We start from the raw sequence: 20,762 nt of genomic DNA, 5'->3' as shown, positions 1-20,762 counted from the left end.
TACTAAAAACAAAATTGCACTATCTATCCCACCCCCACTGCATATTGTCTAACAGTTTTCAATTTCCCTCCATCAGAAGATGCATGTGCTCTAAGTAAAATTTTACCACAAAAGGTAGATTCTTAACTCTGAGGCATGCCACTCATGCATATTGTACATTCTAAAATTGTAAGTTTCATAGGGTGCACATATGAAAACTTAGAAAACAGAATGTTTACTGACTAGTTTAATTCCAAACTAAAAGCTGCACTTTTGTTATGATAGCAAATGTCCTCAAGACATGGTAGTATAGCATTATTTTATTGAGGTAGAAGAGAACTGATGGCTGGACTATTGAACCTGCAAACAACCAAGATCCCATATAAAATGAAGTAGAATTTGTATTTCAATCTACTGAGAAGAGTCAGGAATGCAAAGTTGTTGGAAGCTCTTGTAACATTTGAAAGAAATTAAAAGTTCACAGACTTACACATGGTAACTGAGGATCATTTGAAAGAAACATTTGAATGTAACAAAAATAATCAATTTTAAAGAGAATCAACTAAACCTGTATTGAAAGAAGAAAGCTTTAAAAGATAGGACTTGTGCTTTTGCAATTGTACAAAACATAAAATGTCGTTTTTGAGGGAATAGCATGTGTTAAAATTCTGTATTGACTCTCAAAAGTACTAGTTTAATTTTCTTTCTGTTCAGGAGATGATGGTACAGTTCAAGGTGTGTCACCCACAATAGTAAAGGAGCTTGAGGAGCGATCTCATAAAACTCCTGGTGGGAAATCCAGGGGGAAAGGAAAGAAGAGTTGTTCCTCACCACCACCTGATAATGAGCTGGAGGTAAGTTTGGTCAAAAGCAAAATGTTTGTGCAGGAGGACAGGAGTAGAAGTGGCAAGCTATTTGTTTTAGGGTGTTGTTGTCTGTTGTTTAACGTATGTAAAGTTGAATATTGCTGAAAAAAGAGACATGCTAGTGAAGCTTTTTGTCTTGCACTCATCAGGATGGTGTGTGGATTGGAGGGGAACTTGCAGGCGGTGATGTTCCTATGCACCTGCTGCCCTTGTCCTTCTAGGTGGTAGAGCTTGCAGGTTTAGTAGGTGCTGTCAAAAGAACCTGGGTGAGTTGCTGCAATGCATCTTGTAGATGGTACACACTGCTGCTACTGTGCATCGAGGATAGAGGGACTGAATGTTTAAGGTGGTGGATAGGGTGCCTATCAAGTGAGCTCCTTTGTCCTGGATGGTGTCAATCTTTCTGAAATGAACTGCCTGGAAGGGCGGTGGAGGCGGGTTGCCTCACATCCTTTAAAAAGTACCTGGATGAGCACTTGGCACGTCATAACATTCAAGGCTATGGGCCAAATGCTGGTAAATGGGATTAGGTCAGGTGTTTCTCACATGTCGGTGCAGACTCGATAGGCCGAAGGGCCTCTTGTGCACTGTGATTCTGAGTGTTGTTGGAGCTGCAGTCACCGAAGCAAGTGAGGAGTATTCCATCACATTCCTGACTTGTGCATTGTAGATGGTGAACAGCTTTGCAGAGTCAGGAGGTGAGTTACTCATCACAGAATTCCCAAGTCCCGACCTGCTCTTGTAACCACAGTATTTATATGGTTGGTCCAATTCACTTCCTGGCCAATGGTAATCCTCAAGTTGCTGGTAGTGGGGGATTCAGCAATGTTAATGCCATTGAATGACATGGGGAGATGGCTGGATTTGCTGTTACCTGGCACTTGTATGGTGCAAATGTAAATTGCCACTTATCAGCCAAGCAAAAATGATGTCCATAAATGCATTTTAGCAGCAAAATATTGTTTTACTGATCCAATTTCTTTTAAGAACGCAGTTTGGAAAAACATCAGCTGAACTATCTTGTCACAACTACATTGTTTCTTTTGGAGGAAAAAATGATTTAGGGAACGTATTGAAAATGTGGCTACTGTTGTTAGAACGTAGGCTACATACTCCTTCAATATTGAGCTTTTAAAAAGACTTTCATATTTAAACTTAAAGGTGCTCTTCTGTGGTTTTTTGGAAAATGTTCTTTTGTATACCATTCATTTAAATTTGAAATTATTATTGTGGAGTTTTACTTGCACACTTCAGGACATGAGCAGTTTTCATTTCATGCTGTGTGGTATGATGCAAATTTAAAGCTAATGTGTGTGGGTAGTGCGTAAACTTCAAATTAATAAGAAACTTGGTGGATGGAGTGAATCATCTTTTCCACACTATGTTGGAGATGTGCAGAAGATGTTTGTTTTGCTCAGGATTCTAAGGTTAGAGAAATTCATGCATAGCAAGCAACATATTCAGGTGAAAAATACTGTCCATCTTATTATCCCAAGAATGATACAGTAAAAATAAATATTCCTTATTTTAAACTCCAGGCCAGTGTGGCTGTTATTGAAAAGTATGATCTATTTAAATACTAAATCCAAACAAATGAAATCTGAACCATTAATGAGCAGGAATTGTGTGTTGTTAAAAGCAGTAATAGATTTAAAATGTCACCTCCTCCATTCTGAGTCAGAAGACTGTGAGGTTTTGTCACACTTTACATCATGAATCAGTGAGTTGGTGTTTTGCTGCTGTGCTGTCAAAGATGCTGTTCCTTGGGTGAGATGTTATTACTGAAGGCCTGTTTGTCTTTTTAGATGGGTGCAAAAGATGTACGGTACTTTTTTTGGCAAAGTTAAGGTTCATCTTTCTATTAACATCAGAGAAGCAGTTTCATATGTTGTTGTTTCTGGTACACTGCTAGTTGTAAATTGGCTGCTATATTTGTTTTCCAAACAAGTGGTACATAGGGAGCAAGCTAAATACAAATTCATAATAGAAACATAGCCATTTGAAACAAGTTTTGAGAACATGTGGTTTGTATGTCACAACTAAACAAAGCAAGAATTTGATAAAGATTAGCCTCAGCATCTTCAAGATGGGAAGGAGAAAACATTTACCAAGGCTCATGTTTCCTGGCACTGCAACAGTTGACAAGCACATGAACCATCACTATTTGCCATTTGGACACCTCGGAAAATACAATAGAATTGGCCATGGAGACAATTTACAGAAATAGGAGGAAGTTTGTCTTCTGTATTGAGACAGTTCAGAAAGAAAGATTGACATTTAGATATCACCTTTTGGTGTCTCTGAAAGACAATGATTGGCTAGCGATGTAGGCAGACGAGAGCTTTCTTTTTTACACAGCAAGATCTCAACAAATAACTGGCCCCAACCATCGGACAAATTGAGGAATGTTTGCCAGTATTGGACTGGTTGAGAATGCACTGTCTGAAAGCAAATTCAGCAATAACTTTTAAAAGGCAATTGGATTAATACTTTTGAAAGCAAAAATTGGAACTGTTTTGAGGAACTAATTGGGTAGCTCTTTTAAAGAGCCAGCATAAGCACAATGGGTTGAATGGCCTACTTCTGTGCTGCCAGATCTGTTAACATTAAACAACTCATTTTTCTTCTGACACTGCTGTGTATTTGAAGGATAGCAAGAACCATAAAGTTTTGTCTTTCTTCAGAAGGAATGACCTGACAGTATCCTTGCATTGTACCCTAATCTGACTGTCTTCATGACCCTTGAGCTGACATGAGCACATAGAGGGTATGAATCTACAGCCTTTAACTCAGAAATACTGTATGGGCCAACAGTGCTCGCTACCGTCGTGCTGTGTTTTGAATTGCTGTTTGTCACCTTGGTATAAAATTATTAGGAATGAAACCAATAAACTCAGGTGATCAGACTCAAAGTAATAAGTCGACAGAATTGCTGTGTTGAGTATAAGGAAATGGTTAAAGCTATTTTGCATGGAGCTTCAGAAGATTTGGGGGTAGCAACTTATCACTTGTGTGTAATGTTATTTCCATGTCCCTTTTACAGCGTGTGTTTGTGTGGGACTTGGATGAAACCATTATCATCTTTCATTCACTACTTACTGGGTCGTATGCACAAAAATTTGGAAAGGTAGGAAATGACTAAAAAGCTTCATGTAAAGCTGACTTAATAGCAAAGTATTGGAGGTAGAACAACACTAAAATAAATTTGCAATGAATTAATTTTGAAAAGTCTATTATGCTTCAGGCTTTATGCACAATAATTTCTATCACTTTTTTTTAAAAAAAAAAGAAAAGCAATCATTTGCAAAATGCAGATAAACTGACCCATTAACAGAAAAATGCTTGGATTGGCTTCAGGTGAAACTTTTTTTTAAGTATGGAAAGACATTGACTGCTGATTGACTTGCAAGTCCTGTTTGGGGGTCTCAGCCTTCAGCTGATCAAAAGGAGCCACATCAATTACACTTGTGCTGCTAGAGATATATCAAGTTACAAATCGAAGCATTTAAGCCAAACAATACCTTGTAATACACCTTTCTCTCCAAAAATAAGTGTATCCTCCAACATGTTGTGATTAGGGCACCAGGTAATCTAATACTATAATTTTCATAAATTTCTCGATCTTAAATAGAAATTTATGGATTTATGGTGAAATTAGTAAGTGCCCTGGTCACCAGCTCTCTAATTTAGACTCCCAGTGCTAAACAACGCTGCAGAGCTGAACTGACAATATGTAAGAACTGCTGAATACTGTGCTAGCCGACAACTTTCTGCACATACAAGTACAGGCAGATCCACTAGCATTTAAAACTGGTTAATATTTAAATGGCAGTAAGGAAGAGACGCACTGTTGCAAATTATAACTGGTAGTATTACATTTTATTTGTCTTGATCTGTCAGATTTAAACTCCATTATATTATTTCCAGTTTTACAGTATATAGTGTGTTTTCATTACCTTAGTTCTCTTTTTAAAATGCCCTCTCTAATTTTCTCCTTGAATCGTTGACTTGTATTACCGAGTGAGGATTGTCCTATTTGGAAAGCTGGGGCCATTCATTTCCTTAATGTAAACCTAAACACAACATTGATGTACTTTTGATAATGGATAAAGCAGACATTTGAGCAGGTTTAGCTACAGAGTCACTGGGCACTGGACACCTGGTCATGAAAAGGAACCTTGACTTATCTTTTTCTTTCCCTTCTCAGTCCTCCCATTATATTCCAGAGTCACTGAGGTTATCTGTGGTGCTGCAATTATCCCCCATCTCTAAATGGGGCACAAACTCGTGATTGTCCTTCTTTTAAATCTTCTCTCAATTAAATAATTTACATGATGTGTGTGGTGCCACTGTTGACTGATGTGATTACTTTGCAGGACCCATCATCAGCATTGACATTAGGACTGCGAATGGAGGAAATGATTTTTGATCTTGCTGACACACACTTGTTCTTCAATGACTTGGAGGTAATGACTAATGATTAGCAACTAAATAATAGCATCTCAAAAGATTTATGTTCAAGTCTCTCTCTATATAAGCTTCAAAGTCTAATTCTAACCTTTAGAAGTTGGAACCACTTGATGAATGAAGCAGAAAGTGCGGAGGATAGCTCATTTTACTTAGGAAAGATATTGCAGGTCTATTTTGTACTAATGCCTTCTGTTACAGAGATAGATTATTTAGTGCTGGTTTTCAAATATCTTGATTATTCAGATCGTGCTGAGAAAAGACTATCTATTTTCATGGCATATAGAAAATGAACAAGACCTTGTGCATACTTGTGACTGACAGGAAGGTTAAGAGGGTTTGACTATCTATAAACATTGTATTACAGACAATTCAACTTTGAACAGTAATCGCTTAGTCTGGCTTTTGCTATATGTTTCTATAATCCAGTTTTTGGAAGGCTAACACGGGGCTGCTTTTAGGCCTGCTTACAAACCGGGGAGAATAAATTTCATAATAGGGAAGTATGTACAGAATCTCACAGGTTGTTGGCACTAAATAGAACAAAACCCATGCAATTGCCTCACTGTTTGGCCTCTGATATTAATGTGGAGACTAGAAGCCGGAGTTTGAAATCTCTGTATAATTCCAAGTTCATGCTTTTTGCCTTGCTTATTCAACAGGAGTGCGATCAAGTTCACGTGGAGGATGTTGCGGCTGATGACAACGGACAAGACTTAACGTAATCAATGTTATATTTCAGTTTAAAGTCTTACACTTTGTGCATTAATGTACTATGACAGAATGTTATGGTCGAAATTGGTAGTGCCCGAGACTGGTGGTTCACATTTTCTCCTCTCCCCCCCCCCCCCCCCCAAACCCATTTTTAAAAAATTTTAAACCTCTTCACGCAAAAGGTAGTGGAAATCTGGAACTCTACTCCCTGAAAAAGCTCTTGAGGCTTGGGGCGGGGGTCAAGTAAAAATTTAAAAACTGAAATTGATGAATTTTTGTTAGGCAAGAGCATTAAGTGTTATGGAACCAAGTCAGGTAGATGGAGTTAAGACACAGATCAGCCAGGATCTAAATGAATTGTGGAACAGGCTCAAGGGGCTGAATGGTCTGCTGCTGTTCTAATGCATCGTATTGCTTTGTGTATGTTTTGTTGATTAATGTAAGTGTTTCTTTTTATAAGATACTGGTCAAATGTAAGAAGCTATTTTTACTTGTGGTTTCAGTAACTACAACTTTGCTACTGATGGTTTTCATGGATCGGTGTCTGGTTCGAGCCTTTCCTCAGGAGGTGGTGTGCAGGGAGGTATTGATTGGATGAGAAAGCTGGCCTTTCGATATCGACGTGTGAAAGAAATGTACAACACATACAGTACAAATGTCGGAGGTAATTTTCTTATAACAAAGTTGTGAGTAACTGCCTTGAGAATTATTTTTCCACTCAACCTCTCTGCCAATGATTGTTGCTAAGAAAAATGAACAAGCGTCATTTATTGTTTCAACAGAGCTGCTCAATCCGGCCAAGAGGGATTCCTTACAGCAGTTAAGGGCTGATGTTGAAGTTTTAACTGACTCCTGGCTAGCAACTGCATTGAAATCACTATTGCTAATTCAGTCAAGGTAACTGAATTGATTCATAATATGCATAAAAATATATGATTTTGGAATTTTGTTGACTGTTTATTTCACCTTTGTTGCATTCTACTACTGAACAGTCTCTAGTATTCAAATCAAAGACTATTCAGACTCACCATGTTCAGATTTGCATAAACTCTGGAAGCATGTTTAAGGAATTTGCTGCCTTTGCATCCTTGGGAAGCCTTGCCTGCTGCCAGAAATGCAGATTGGGAACTTGGGCATGTGCTGCATATAATTTTTCATCTATTATTTTAACAGAAAATTGAAATCTGTCTGCTGTTTGAAAGCTTCAAATTAATCTTACTTACAATCAAGTTTCTAGTAAGCAGTGGACCCCCTGTACAAAACTGCTCATATTTAAGCACTAATGATCTTGCTTGGAGAGAGCACAAGGATGGTTGACATATAAAGTGGAGAAACCCCAAATTGTACAAGATGTTGAAGCTGGCAGCCAACATGACTGACTTCTTCAGCTTGATGATCACACAAAAGATTTTTTTTAAAGGGAATAAAAGAGCTTGTAACATACGTTTAGAAAAATAAATAGACTAGTTGGGGTCTTTTTTTATTCCAGAAGAAACTGTGTTAACATACTGGTCACTACAACACAACTAGTTCCAGCTCTGGCTAAAGTGTTGCTGTATGGACTGGGTGAAATTTTCCCCATTGAAAACATTTACAGTGCCACAAAAATAGGTAAGGGATTTGTTTTCAATTTTATTTTATAGTTATTGTCTTTGGATGATTTTCTCATAATCAAATGCAACTCCACCAACACGACTAGTTGAGTAATTTTTTTCAAACTTCACACATTGTGTTGCAAAGTTAGCCTTATCAAAAAAAGTGGAATTGATGTTGTTTTGTAATATTCTGATGGAGATTCTAATCATGCTCCAAGTAGCTTCAATATCTAGAACATTTTAAGGGTGTCACTGTTGTGCAATGATGAGAGTTGCACTAGACTTGTGCAAATTCTTGCAACTAATCGTGGTATAACTTAGATACCTGGAAATGCACTACTTATATATTTACTTGGCTTATTGTAGGGTGGAGGGAAACAAATATCATTAGGGTTTGAGCATCAGCTTATGTGGGTCTTTTTCTGACTTCCAGCAACCTGCCCTATTGTTAGTGACTCTTATATTAGTTTTTATGTGACCTTATATTTTTAATATTTATCATTATATAACTGCCCTTTTTTAATATGTTCTAGAATAAGTTGTTTTGTAATTAATTGACTTGTCAACACCATTTGATTATCCCAACATCTGGTATTATATTCCAAAGTATTACTGACTTCTTTAACCTTTCATCAGGTAATTCTGATCATCTAGGTGCTGTTAGAATAAGTTTTGATAGTTATGACATTCTCTGCTTTTGTCATTTTGTTAGTTGTAAAGTTTTGAGTGAACTGGAATAAGTTCATTCAAAGAAATCTAAGTGTGAAGAACATTATTTAAGTAAGCTACTGCTGGCAATGAAAATGTCAGTTTGCTTAGAGCATATTTTGTTCAGGTTTGCATATAGTTTCATTATAATTGTGAATATCAAATAATCCAATAGGGGGAGCTGCATAGAACAGTGAATTGGAACATTCAGTTCATATCTGGGCCATGAGTTAGAATCTAGCTCAGACTGTTGGATGTCTTGGACAGCTGCTAAAAACCTCAGTAAAATGATTTTGGCCAGTCTTAACATGGCTCTTAATGGGTATGATTTCATGCTGAAAACTGTCTAGGATATCTGATATGGAAATATAATGCTATTTAGGGTTTTCTATTCTAATGCCTTATATTAGCTGAGCCAGGGTAAGTCACTTAACAATTCTGCCGCCATGTTCCCCTGGGCTCTCTTAGTTGGGTGTATGACTGCAAGATGCATGTACTGCTGTCTTGAGTGTCATAGGAAACCAAAGTGCCTATTGTGTACAGCACTTAATACTTGTGATGCATGCTACATTTGCTGGTGCACTGACTATTGGTTCAGTGGCCAGGTATAGGGCACCTCCCATGTGCACAGTGATATATATGTCACACATTGGGTTTTGGGATGTTGTAGTTAGAGAGTTGTTGCTCCAGCTTTGGTCCACCGTCATGAACAGGTTTTGAATCAAAGTGAAGTTAGGTACCCTGTATGACTTACGCACTGAATCACACCTCAGTAGATGTGAATTCAGTATAGAGCTCTTGGTACAATGGGGGCATAAGGGATTAGTTAAGACATGTTGGCATTGTAAATGAAGCAGTATTTAGCATTTGACTTGTGTTTCATGCTGGTGTTGGTTGGAAGAAGTGAATGCATTGCTGTTCCAAGCATGGGCCATTGATTTTCTGCTTTGGATAAACGTTTTCAAATATGTATTGTATGGATTGTAATTTGGATGAATTTGCCATGTTGAAGAATAAAAAAAAGTCTTTTAGGGTTATTTTATTATATTGAGTACCTCTTTTATTATTTAAAACCAGCAGGGAAATATGCAATCTGCCTCTGTTGTATGCTGACTTGAAATTTCTTTTAGTTTAGTTCAGCCTATTCTGCTTGCCAGTTTAGACTGACACAGAATACGGGTTCCAGCTGCTTAGGACTTTTTCCTGAGAGAGCTTTAAAATCACCACCTGTAGGTTGATGTGAAAAGCCAATCGCAAGAAATGTTCAATGTTATTGGGGTGTCTGCCCTTCACAGAATTAATTATGTCTGGGGTGGGTAAATGAGGTAACTAACTGTTCATTGCCAGCAAGCTCTCTCAGACCCCAACCGGTTTTTGATGGTGTAACTTGAAAAAGGAATGTTAATTGGAAAATTCCCTGCTCAACAAGTGATGCTGACAGCAAAGGGATGATCTTTTCAATGCCCATCTGAGCAGATAGATGGCTCCTTAATTTAACATCTGAACCTCAAGTACATTGCCACACTCCATAATGCTCTTGTGAGCCTTTTCAGCAGGGTTTCTTCAATGCAAACCATTATTTTACTGGAAGGAAAGTTTTAAGCAGTTGGCCCTGAAGTGCAGGTGGAAAGTATTCATGAAGCCTGTGTAAACAAATCCTCCATCTTCTCTGGGACGTAAAATCAATAAGATGTATTTGTTTTTCTTCAGGCAAAGAAAGCTGTTTTGAGCGCATTGTGTCCAGATTTGGGAAGAAAGTTACATATGTAGTCATTGGGGATGGTCGGGATGAGGAGTATGCAGCTAAACGGGTAAGCTTGACTTGCAGTGTTTTGCAGTGAATGTAAGTTGTGCACATTTCACAAGGTTTGATACAAAAGCAGCAAACACAATTGTAACACCACATAAAGGGATAAGTGTCAGAAATTGCAATAAGGATGGAATAGTTGATTGGGATTGGAGTGTAGCAAAATATTGGCTTTGATTGTTTGAAAGTATCATAATGTGTTTTCTTTTGGTGAGTAGCGAGATATCTCTTAATAGAAGGCGACCATCACCAAAAACTTTAACATTTTTGCCTGGGGTTGAATCTAACAAATCAAATAAGGTAAACTCTGCTTTTGCCATTTTTTTCTTCAAAGTTACACCAGTTTTTAGAGTCAAATCCACTTGTATGCAAAATGCATTTTAAATATATATTGCTTGAAAGTCCCAATTTCACCTTTGTTCATTTGTTGTATTTTAAGTTCTGGCAAAATTTGCTATAATGTAACTTTTCCCCCAGCCAATTATTGTGCCTTGATGTGCAATATGTGTGAGCTTAACACTACCACCTGATTGCAAATTACTGATCCTTGAAATGATACCTGTTATTTGCCCCATTAGTCTGTGTAAATGAAGTCTGAAGTATTTCATCAGCTTTCTTGCCTTTAGTGTGTTACAACTTTTTGAGTGATTAATTTTATTCAGTTTCTCAATAATTATATCCAATTATAACTCCGCTTCTCCACACTATTTACTTGCATTGCATTGTTTCATTTTTCTTTTTCATTTTCCAAGTGTTTTCTTATCCCTTTTCTGCCTACTTTGATTTTTATTAATTACTGAATTCCTGTCAATTTGCATGCATGCTAAGTGACCTTCAAACAATATTTTTTTAAAACGTCCCCTTCCCTGAGATGGAACATCTCCAAAGAAGCATTTGTTAAAAAATGTGATGGTTGTTTGCTGTGTTTCTTGTAATGATTTTTTAAAAATATATAAATAGGGCTTAAAAATTAGTTTATTTTCTGGACTATCAGTGAATGAAAAAGAACAAACTTGTATCTAAGTAGGGGCTTAACTTTGAAGCTCCCCAGCGTCTGATTGCAGGGGTACCCCAAAGATGCGCTGAGGAATCCCCTTTGGAAGTTCACACATCAATTGCCCAGAGCTGCTGATTCCCCTGGGCAATTGCCCTGCATTGAGAACCATCCAAAAATACAATTTAAATCACAAACTTTGGATGGTTCCGACTGGGTTACATCAATAGTTACCCAGAAAAAGTTAGAATTAAAACCCCTTCTAACCTCTGGGTAAATATTGTACAGACCCAGACCGACCCCTATGGGACTCCCCCCACCACCCCCAGGAGTGTCATACTACTCCAACCATTCCCCTCACCCACATGGGTCTTTCTCCCCCCCCCGCCCCCCCCAAACTCTACCGCAGGCCTGTCCCAACCTTCTGCCTGGCCTATCAAAGACCTTTAAATTTCAATAGACCTTTAAACTTAGCTGGCTTAAGGCCTTTAGTGCTGTAAAAAAAAAAAGAGAAAAAGGGAGTGTGGCCTCCTCCACTCTCCTGCACTTCGCCGGGCCTTGAGGATGCACTGCACTGCCTGGATCTCTCCTAGCCTGAGTTGGGAGGTTGGGTCAAATGAGATTAAAAAAAACATTGACATAAGTCATTGGGCATGAAGTGGCACTCTGACACTGATTACCACTCTGAGGAATTTCAGTCCTAGAGTGTAATGGCCTCTGGATGTCCCAAGGGTACTTCAAAGTATTGCAGGTATGTGCAGCAGCCGGTTTCCTCACAGCATGGGTCTGCAAGCAACAGCGAAAAGAATAGTAAAATAAAAACCTACTAAGCAGAAAGCCACGTTCCCCAACTCAGAGTGTACATGTGAAAGAATAAACCTCCCCATATCTATCCTTCAGGGATCATTGCTTAAGTTTCCTTTTGTTGATGTTTACCCTTTCAGTTACATTAAAATTATATCTCTGGTCATAATCCAGCTCCACAGAAGAAATCCATTGGAATAAACCTGTTGTGATGTTAAACACAACGGTCTTGTTTTCATGTAATCATGCACTTTTCTGTGCTCATTCCAAGTTGTTGCATATTGCTTGATTTCACTGATCTTGCGATGCATTCTCTACATACTATAGACTATACAAACTATAAGGTGGCATTGAGTGGTTTACAAAAATGTCTTCCCTCTGTGCACTGTTGTTTACTAACTGGATGGGTTTCTATAGAGTCACACTCAAAAACATTATATTTCAGTCTTTTTACAAACACCTGACAATCTGCTTTATTATATACTGCATAGGATATTGTTTTTTGGGCTTCCAGCATCTTTATTTTCAACAGTCATAGCCAGCACTAATCATTGAAAGTATAATTCACTTTATCCTTGGATTTCTCAACGTGTGTGGTGTATATCTTACTAACATCCATACTACAACTGATACACAACCATTGACAGATTAGTCTTGTTGGATTAATTTTTTTGTACTGTCTATAAAAAATATAAGCTGAGGTTGCTTTGTTAGTAAGAAATTAAATTAAATCAATAGCAAGAAATGATGTAGGGTCAGATGATGTAGAATCTGTGTGGGTAGAGTTGAGGAACTGCAAAGGTAAAAAAACCATAATGGGAGTTATGTACAGGCCTCCAAACAGTAGTCAGGATGTGGGGCACAATATACACCAGGAGATAGAAAAGGTGTGTAAGAAAGGCAAGGTTACAGTAATCATGGGAGATTTCAATATGCAGGTAGACTGGAAAAATCAGTTTGGTAGTGGATCCCAAGAAAAGGAATTTGTGAAATGTCTACGAGATGGCTTTTTGGAGCAGCTTGTGGTGGAGCCCACTAGGGAACAGGCAATTCTAGATGTAGTGATGTATAATGAGGCAGATTTGATAAGGGAGCTTAAGGTGAAGGAACCCTTAGGAGGAAGTGACCATAATACGATAGAATTTACCCTGCAATTTGAGAGGAAAAAGCTGGAATCAGATGTAACGGTATTACAAATGAATAAAGGCAACTACAGAGGTATGAGGGAGGAGCTGGCCAGAATTGACTGGGAGATGAGCTTAGCAGGAAAGACAGTGGAACAGCAATGGCAGGAGTTTCTGGGAGTAATTTGGGTGACACAGCAAAAATTCATCCCTAGGAAGAAGAAGCATACTAAAGGGAGAACGAGGCAACCATGGCTGACAAGGGAAGTCAGGGACAGCATAAAAGCTAAAGAGAAAGCATACAATACGGTGAAGAGCAGTGGGAAACCAGGGGATTGGGAAGCCTACAAAGACCAACAGAGGACAACTAAAAAAGAAATAAGGAGGGAGAAGATTAAATATGAGGGTAAATAGCCAGTAATATAAAAGAAGATTGCAAGTGTTTTTTTAGATATAAAAAGGGTAAGAGAGAGGCAAAATGGACATTGGGCTGCTGGAAAATGACGCTGGAGAAGTAGTAGTGGGGAACAAAGAAATGGCAGAGGAACTGAATAGGTACTTTGCGTCAGTCTTCACAGTGGAAGACACGAGTGACATCCCCTAAGTTCAAGAGAGTTGGGGGGTAAGAAGTGAGTATGGTGGCCATTACCAAGGAGAAGGTGCTAGGAAAACTGAAAGGTCTGAAGGTGGATAAATCACCTGGACCAGATGGATTACACCCCAGAGTTCTGAAGGAGATAGCTGAAGAGATAGTGGAGGCGTTAGTGGTGATCTTTCAGGAATCACTGGAGTCAGGGAGGATCCCAGAGGACTGGAAAATCGCTAATGTAACCCTCCTGTTTAAGAAGGGAGTGAGGCAAAAGACAGGAAATTACAGGCCGATTAGCCTGACCTCTATCATTGGTAAGATTTTAGAGTCCATTATTAAGGATGAGATTTCAGAATACTTGGCAGTGCATAGTAAAATAGGGCAAAGTCAGCATAGTTTCATCAAGGGGAGGTCATGCCTGACAAATCTGTTAGAATTCTTTGAGGAGGTAATGAGTAGGTTAGACAAAGGAGAGCCAATGGATGTTATCTACTTGGACTTCCAGAAGGCCTTTGACAAGGCGCCACACAGGAGGCTGCTCAGTAAGATAAGAGCCCATGGTGTTAGAGGCAAGGTACTAGCATGGATAGAAGATTGGCTGTCTGGCAGGAGGCAGAGAATTGGGATAAGGGAGTCCTTCTCGGGATGGTGCCCAGTGACTAGTGGAGTTCCGCAGGGGTCAGTGTTGGGATCACAACTTTTCACTTTATACATTAATGATCTAGATGAAGGAACTGAGGGCACCCTGGCTGAGTTTGCAGATGATACAAAGATAGGTGGAGGGACAGGTAGTATTGAGGCAAGGAGGCTGCAGAAGGATTTGGACAGGTTAGGAGAATGGGCAAAGAAGTGGCAGATGGAATACAACGTGGGGAAGTGTGAGGTCATGCACTTTGGTAGGAAGAATAGAGGCATAGACTATTTTCTAAATGGGGAGAGAATTCAGAAGTCTGGAGTGCAAAGGGACTTGGGAGTCCTAGTCCAGGATTCTCTTAACGTTAACTTGCAGGTTGAGTCAGTAGTTAGGAAGGCAAATGCAATGTTAGCATTTATTTTGAAAGGACTAGAATATAAAAGCAAGGATGTGCTGCTGAGGCTTTATAAGGCTCTGGTCAGACCACATTTAGAATATTGTGAGTAATTTTGGGTCCCGTATCTCAGGAAGGATGTGATGGCCCTGGAGAGGGTCCAGAGGAGGTTCACGAGAATGATCCCAGGAATGAAAGGCTTAACATATGAGGAACGTTTGAGGATTCTGGGTCTATACTCGATAGAGTTTAGAAGGATATGGGGGGATCTGATTGAAACTTACAGAATACCGAAAAGCTTGGATAGAGTGGAAGACCTTTTAGAACCAAGCTGAGGAGAAACTTCTTTAGCCAGAGAGTGGTGAATCTATGAAATTCATTGCCACAGAAGGCTGTGGAGGCCAGGTCATTGAGTGTATTTAAGACCGCGATAGATAGGTTCTTGATTGGTAAGGGGATCAAAGGTTATGGGGAGAAGACGGGAGAATGGGGTTGAAAAACTGATGAGCCATGATTGAATGGCGGAGCAGACTCGATGGGCCAAATGGCCTAATTTCTGCTCCTATGTCGTATGGTCTTATGTGAAATCTTTGGCCATGGTAAAGTTCATACAGTTGCTTCTAATTTATTATGAAATTTGTCTGCAGCTAAGCCTTCTGAATCTCACTTCTATAAACCAATAAATGATTTTACAGTTTGAAATGTAATGCTATTTCTGGTCATGTAACCCTCTGTGCCTGAAGGTTGACAGCCATCTGCTGGACTTCATTTAGGGGTACAAAGCACAAAAGGTTCAGTTTCCAGGTTTACATTGACAAAGTGCACAATTTTCAAATGGATGAAAGGAGGGAGCAAAAAAAAATACATTCACACAAAGTACCCTTTTTCTATTTGTAATCTTTAGTTCAAAGAATTTGCTATAATTGTGTTGCAATGTTTAACTAAGGTTTATCTCTTTCTTACACTTGATTATGTGTATACTCTTAATTCCAGCACAACATGCCATTTTGGAGAATATTGAATAATGGTGATCTGGTGTCATTGTATCAAGCCCTGGAATTGGACTACCTGTGAACAGCTGGGAAGGAACAAGAAGCTGAGCAACTGCAACAGATGCCTTGCACCATGTTTGAGGATGGACCACTAATTTCATTCATAGTGATTCTTGTTTAACCCAGAACAAACCAGTTAGGACTGTGGGCAGTCGAACTATGCGAACGATCTGCTTATTAATGTCAGGCGTTAACTTAACAAACAAACAAACACACACACATACGAAAACACACTCTGCAGGAACTCTAGAAGGTTAAATTATCACCCCTTTTTTGAAAAAAAAAAAAATCTGTTCACATAGATCAAAATTTCTATATGGATGTTTAAAGGAAGAGAAGATCCTGTGCTGGACTATAGCCAAGTAAGTGTCTGCTCCATGTTAAATGCACTGAAACCTCTGCAGGCATTAATATTGAGGCTTTGTGCAAAACATTCTTTGGAAGCTTTACTGTATAAATGTTTCTGAATATCCGTACTTCAGCATTATCTACAGACCAACCCAGATCTAGCAGTGATTTATTACTGGGAAGCTAGGCTGCAGAAATGCATTGGAGATTTATTTGGCGAGAAGTATAAAGGAGCAGTTTTATCTTTTTGTTTTAAACAGACCTTCATTTCAGTTGGGGGTCTTTTTAAGTGTAATTCTGTGTAGTTTTTAATAAACATCTTTGTGGTTGTATACCAATTCTGAATGTTCCCAAGGTGATACGGTGCCACTCAGTACCAGATCGAGCCTCAAATACAGAAGTGAACCTTTTCAGTTTGACACTACTTGACAGTAGTAGAGGAGGGAGATAATATGCTGATCTTGATGTGGTGTAATCTTTCCCTTCCTTTGACCCTCAGAAGTTAAATTGCTTCTTTCTATTTTTTTGTCAGTGACGGAATCACTATATTAGCGATTTCCTATTGTTAGCAGCTCCACTCGGATTGTTCTTTAAGCATATTTTTATGATATTACAAGTGGACTTTGCTATTACTCTTTTTATAGTCAAACGCCCCATAGGAAATATCTGGTTTGAGCAATTTGGATATTTGAGATGCTGGTAATAATGTGAATGAATGAATGAATAAAAAACATAGAAATACTATAGTTGGCTGTGCCTACTGCTGTTGTTTAAAATATTTACGAACTTTATTTATTCCAAGCTGTAGAATGCAAATGAAGTTTTTGAAAATTAATTGCCCATCTGTCCGTTTCAATGCATGTTCTGTGCGTTTCACGTTTCAAATTATATGCAACACAAGTTGAGCATAAATCAGGCCGCGTTCAATGCCACAAATATTAAATGAGAAGTTAGACTGCAACCCTTTATCATGAAGAGTAAGTTGAATACCTTCGTACCATTCCTAAGATGAGTGGTTTGCATTCAGCAGTTTGAGTTCAGTGGAGGCTGCTGGGGCCAAACCAGAACTCTTTTATAGATAACTCCTTGTCTCTTTCTGTGATCTTTACTGCAGCTAAGAGCAAACTATCCCTTGCTTAATTGTGAAGACTATTTTACCTCTGTTGATGAAAAGACATTATTTATAGAAAAGAACAATTTCGGAACACTTGGTATTGTGACATTTTGGTAAATAAAAACTTTAATACTCTGCCATAATTCACTCAAGCCTGATCAGTTAGCACCATTCTGTTTTGTAAATACTATGTGCTGTTTGTGTATTCTTCCTTCCTACAGTCTTACCCATTGTGTTTATATCCTGAGTATTGGCAAATGTCAAACACTTATTGGTAACAAAAATGGCCTGACTACTTGCCTCCCAGAGGTAGAATTGTACACAATACTCCCTAGTAGCTCAATTATGCAGACTCTGTGATGAGAAGCATGCACACCCATTTCACTGATCGCTCAAAGTAAACTTTGAGTTTTCTTAAAGGTGTTATTAAACCTCTTTATATGCAACACTCTCATCATGAGTATTATATAGTCCAGATGGGGAGTTGTAACTCATTTGAAAAGGGGTACTTCAACCAAAAATGTTTGAGAATCACTGATCTATAGGGCCTCTTAATCAAACAAGTCGCAGTGTAAGCCAAAATGCAAGAATTCATTCAGCATCAATGTCTTAAAGGAGGAAAGTGAAGTAGGGAGGCCGAGAGGTGTAGGGAGGGAACTCCAGAGCTTAGGACCTAAATATCTGAAGATGAGACCACCAATGGTGTGGTAATTAAAATCTATTTGCATTGTGAAAACTGAGCTATGATTTTTGGTTTCCACATTGTAAATCATTTATTGTGTGGTTCTATTACTAATACCAAATCAGACAATTGAATTTTTAATGTGTTTGGGTTAAAAGGGAAACAGAAGAATATGATTACTTTTATCTTAGTTTAGTTGTAGAAGTTGGTCTGTACTTCTGTGTATGATTATTTTCCCCTGCCCCCATTCCACCTCCAGCTATTCTCTACTTCCTAATTCAGCGATGGCAAACTGAGATGGTGGTTTGATTCCTTTCTCTGTCGAATAACACACCAGAGAAACAAAACTAAGACCTGCAGCGTTAAAATAATGATAAAGAAATCTTGAATTTAAAATAATTGAAATTTAATCTTTTAAATGAATTCACCTGAAAACTTTCTGGTGTGGAAAGGAGTCCTAACAGTAGACATGAAAAAACTCCAGATGACTCCCTCATTTATGTAGGCATCAGTCCTCCTCGGGAGATGATGGACTGTGCCTGGGTTATATGTCACTTCTGAATTGAACATGTGGCTGTAGAGGTCAACCTGTGAATGGCAATGCCTTCTGCATCTGGCACACCTGAATAATGTTGGTCTGAGGTGGACTGATGGTTTTTCCTTTCACTCTTTTCCTCCATCTGGTTGTTTCTTTTGTCCTCTGCCTTTTCCATGCTTTCCCTGACTGCTTGTCTCTGTTGTAATATGCCTTTAAGGTATAGCAGCTTGACTTCAGTGGAAGGGAAGTGTGTCATACAATCCAGCCTTAGTTTCACTTTTGCCTTTGAGCGGAGAGCACAGCTCTGCTGCTTAAGTCTTCAAGCTTTCTATTTATGTATATATGTTCTCATGTGCCTAGCCTTAATAAATGAACCCACAATGCATTTACTCAATCCTTGAGTGATTAGTGCCTTTTTATCATTATAAAAACATAATAGTCTCCAGCAACTCCAGTAAGCAGCAAGTCCTTTCCTCATTTGCTTAGTCTGAAAACCTGCTTAGTTTAGTTTCCCTTTGTATTTCCAGCATTGTAAATAATTTAAAAGCAAAATACTGCAGATGCTGGAAATCTAGAGCAAAAACAAAAATACCTGGAAAAACTCAGCAGGTCTGACAGCATCTGTGGAGAGGAACACAGTTAACATTTCGAGTCCGAATGACTTCCAGAACTAAGGAAAAATAGAAAAGAGGTGAAATATAAGCTGGTTTAAGGGGGGGGGGGGGTGGTGGGACGGGCAGAGCTGGATAGAGGGCCAGTGATAGGTGGAGATTGCCAAAAGATTTCATAGACAAAAGAACAAAGAGGTGTTGACTGTGGTGATATTATCTAAAGAATGTGCTAAAGGGGACATTAAGGGTAGAAAGGACAAGCAAGGTACAGATAGCCCTAGTGGGGGTGGGGGGGGGGGGGAGAATTGAAATAGGCTAAAAGGTAGAGATAAAACAATGGATGGAAATACATTTAAAAATAATGGAAATAGGTGGGAAAAGAAAAATATAAATAAATTATTGGAAAAGGCGGGGGGGCGGGGTGGTGGGGGTCAGAAAGGGTCTTGGGATGGAGGAGAGAGTTCATGATCTAAAGTTGTTGAACTCAATATTCAGTCCGGAAGGCTGTAAAGTACCTAGTTGGAAGATGAGGTGCTGTTCCTCCATTTTGCGTTGAGGTTCACTGGAACAATGCAGCAGGTCAAGGACGGACATGTGGGCATGAGAGCAGGGTGGAGTGTTGAAATGGCAAAGCAGTCACCCAGTCTGTGTTTGGTGTCTCCAATGTAGAGGAAACCACATTGGGAGCAGAGGATGCAGTAGGCTAAATAATTTGTTGTGAATGACTTTAATAAATAACACTTGTTACATTGTGTAACTGACATAAAAGTCCAAACGGTAACTGGCAACATCCCGCCCTAAGGCTTTTACAATAAATAGTGCATTACAGTATGTGTGTGAATTCAGCCAATGAATCCAGTGCAACCTAATAAAACCTTCGGTCAGTCTTTATACAACTGACCTAACCCAAAAGACTCATTGAACCAGTCTGGCCTAATCCAGGGGTCAGCCATTGGCAAGTAATGAAACCATATTAAAAATTGAAATACAATATTTTTTATTTTATTGGGTTGGCAGCTTTTAAATATGTAAAACGTTTGGTGAATTTTTAGATTTATTCAAATTGATTAGAGTAAGGTTTTAACACCATGCTTGGAATTTATTGTTGCCAATGCAGATCCTGCTCACTGGTTGGTGAACACTGGGGAACCAACATTGCTCCTGTGGGGTATTTAGTATTGGTTAAGCTCACTAATGAGCCTAACTGACATCCCACCGTAAGAGGGTGGGTTTCCCACATTGGCCCCTTCCCACCTCCAACTTAATTGCGGGAGGTTTTCCTGCTGCTGATAGATTGACATGCAGCCTCTCCCGCAATTAAGTGGACCTGGCCACTGTGTTCCCTGCCACACCAAGCTGCAATAAATCCAGCCCCATGTGTGTGTTTTGTACCATCTTTCACTTGAAACCTCGGGCTAGCATCCTTGTGATCAGTAAACAGTGAATATTGCAGAGATAAGAACAGTGCTGAAACATTGCTCTGGTGGGAGTGTAGCTCTTCCCAGTGAGCTGACCTTTGATTAATTATAAAAACAAAAAACTGCGGATGCTGGAAATCCAAAACAAAAACAGAATTACCTGGAAAAACTCAGCAGGTCTGGCAGCATCGGCGGAGAAGAAAAGAGTTGACGTTTCGAGTCCTCATGACATGTCCGGGTCATGAGGACTCAACGTCAACTCTTTGATTAATTATCCCCTTTCTCCTATGAGGTGTATTCCCAGAGGATATACTTATCAAGAAA

General features: G+C 39.0%; 1 protein-coding gene across 5 annotated transcripts in view; it reads left to right on the top strand.

Moving 5' to 3' along the window:
- LOC121291413 (eyes absent homolog 3-like) overlaps positions 1 to 16,817 on the top strand; it is a 64,885-nt gene extending 48,068 nt beyond the window's left edge. For 4 of the 5 annotated variants that reach the window (XM_041212539.1, XM_041212538.1, XM_041212540.1 and 1 more), the window contains exons 11-19: positions 694 to 833; positions 3,889 to 3,972; positions 5,222 to 5,311; positions 5,975 to 6,033; positions 6,530 to 6,690; positions 6,809 to 6,923; positions 7,516 to 7,637; positions 10,040 to 10,140; positions 15,669 to 16,817. In XM_041212539.1, the coding sequence (XP_041068473.1) occupies positions 694 to 833; positions 3,889 to 3,972; positions 5,222 to 5,311; positions 5,975 to 6,033; positions 6,530 to 6,690; positions 6,809 to 6,923; positions 7,516 to 7,637; positions 10,040 to 10,140; positions 15,669 to 15,749 (953 nt within the window). In that variant the 3' untranslated portion in view covers positions 15,750 to 16,817. The remainder of the gene's footprint in view (positions 1 to 693; positions 834 to 3,888; positions 3,973 to 5,221; positions 5,312 to 5,974; positions 6,034 to 6,529; positions 6,691 to 6,808; positions 6,924 to 7,515; positions 7,638 to 10,039; positions 10,141 to 15,668) is intronic. The other variant, XM_041212541.1, reaches the window with a different exon arrangement.
- The last annotated feature ends 3,945 nt before the right edge of the window (positions 16,818 to 20,762 follow it).

The sequence above is a fragment of the Carcharodon carcharias genome, chromosome 19 (genome assembly GCF_017639515.1).
Source record: "Carcharodon carcharias isolate sCarCar2 chromosome 19, sCarCar2.pri, whole genome shotgun sequence".
Taxonomy (NCBI): Eukaryota; Metazoa; Chordata; class Chondrichthyes; order Lamniformes; family Lamnidae; genus Carcharodon; species Carcharodon carcharias.
Note: the sequence above shows the minus strand (reverse complement) of the source record. Positions and strands in the feature narration are given on the sequence as shown.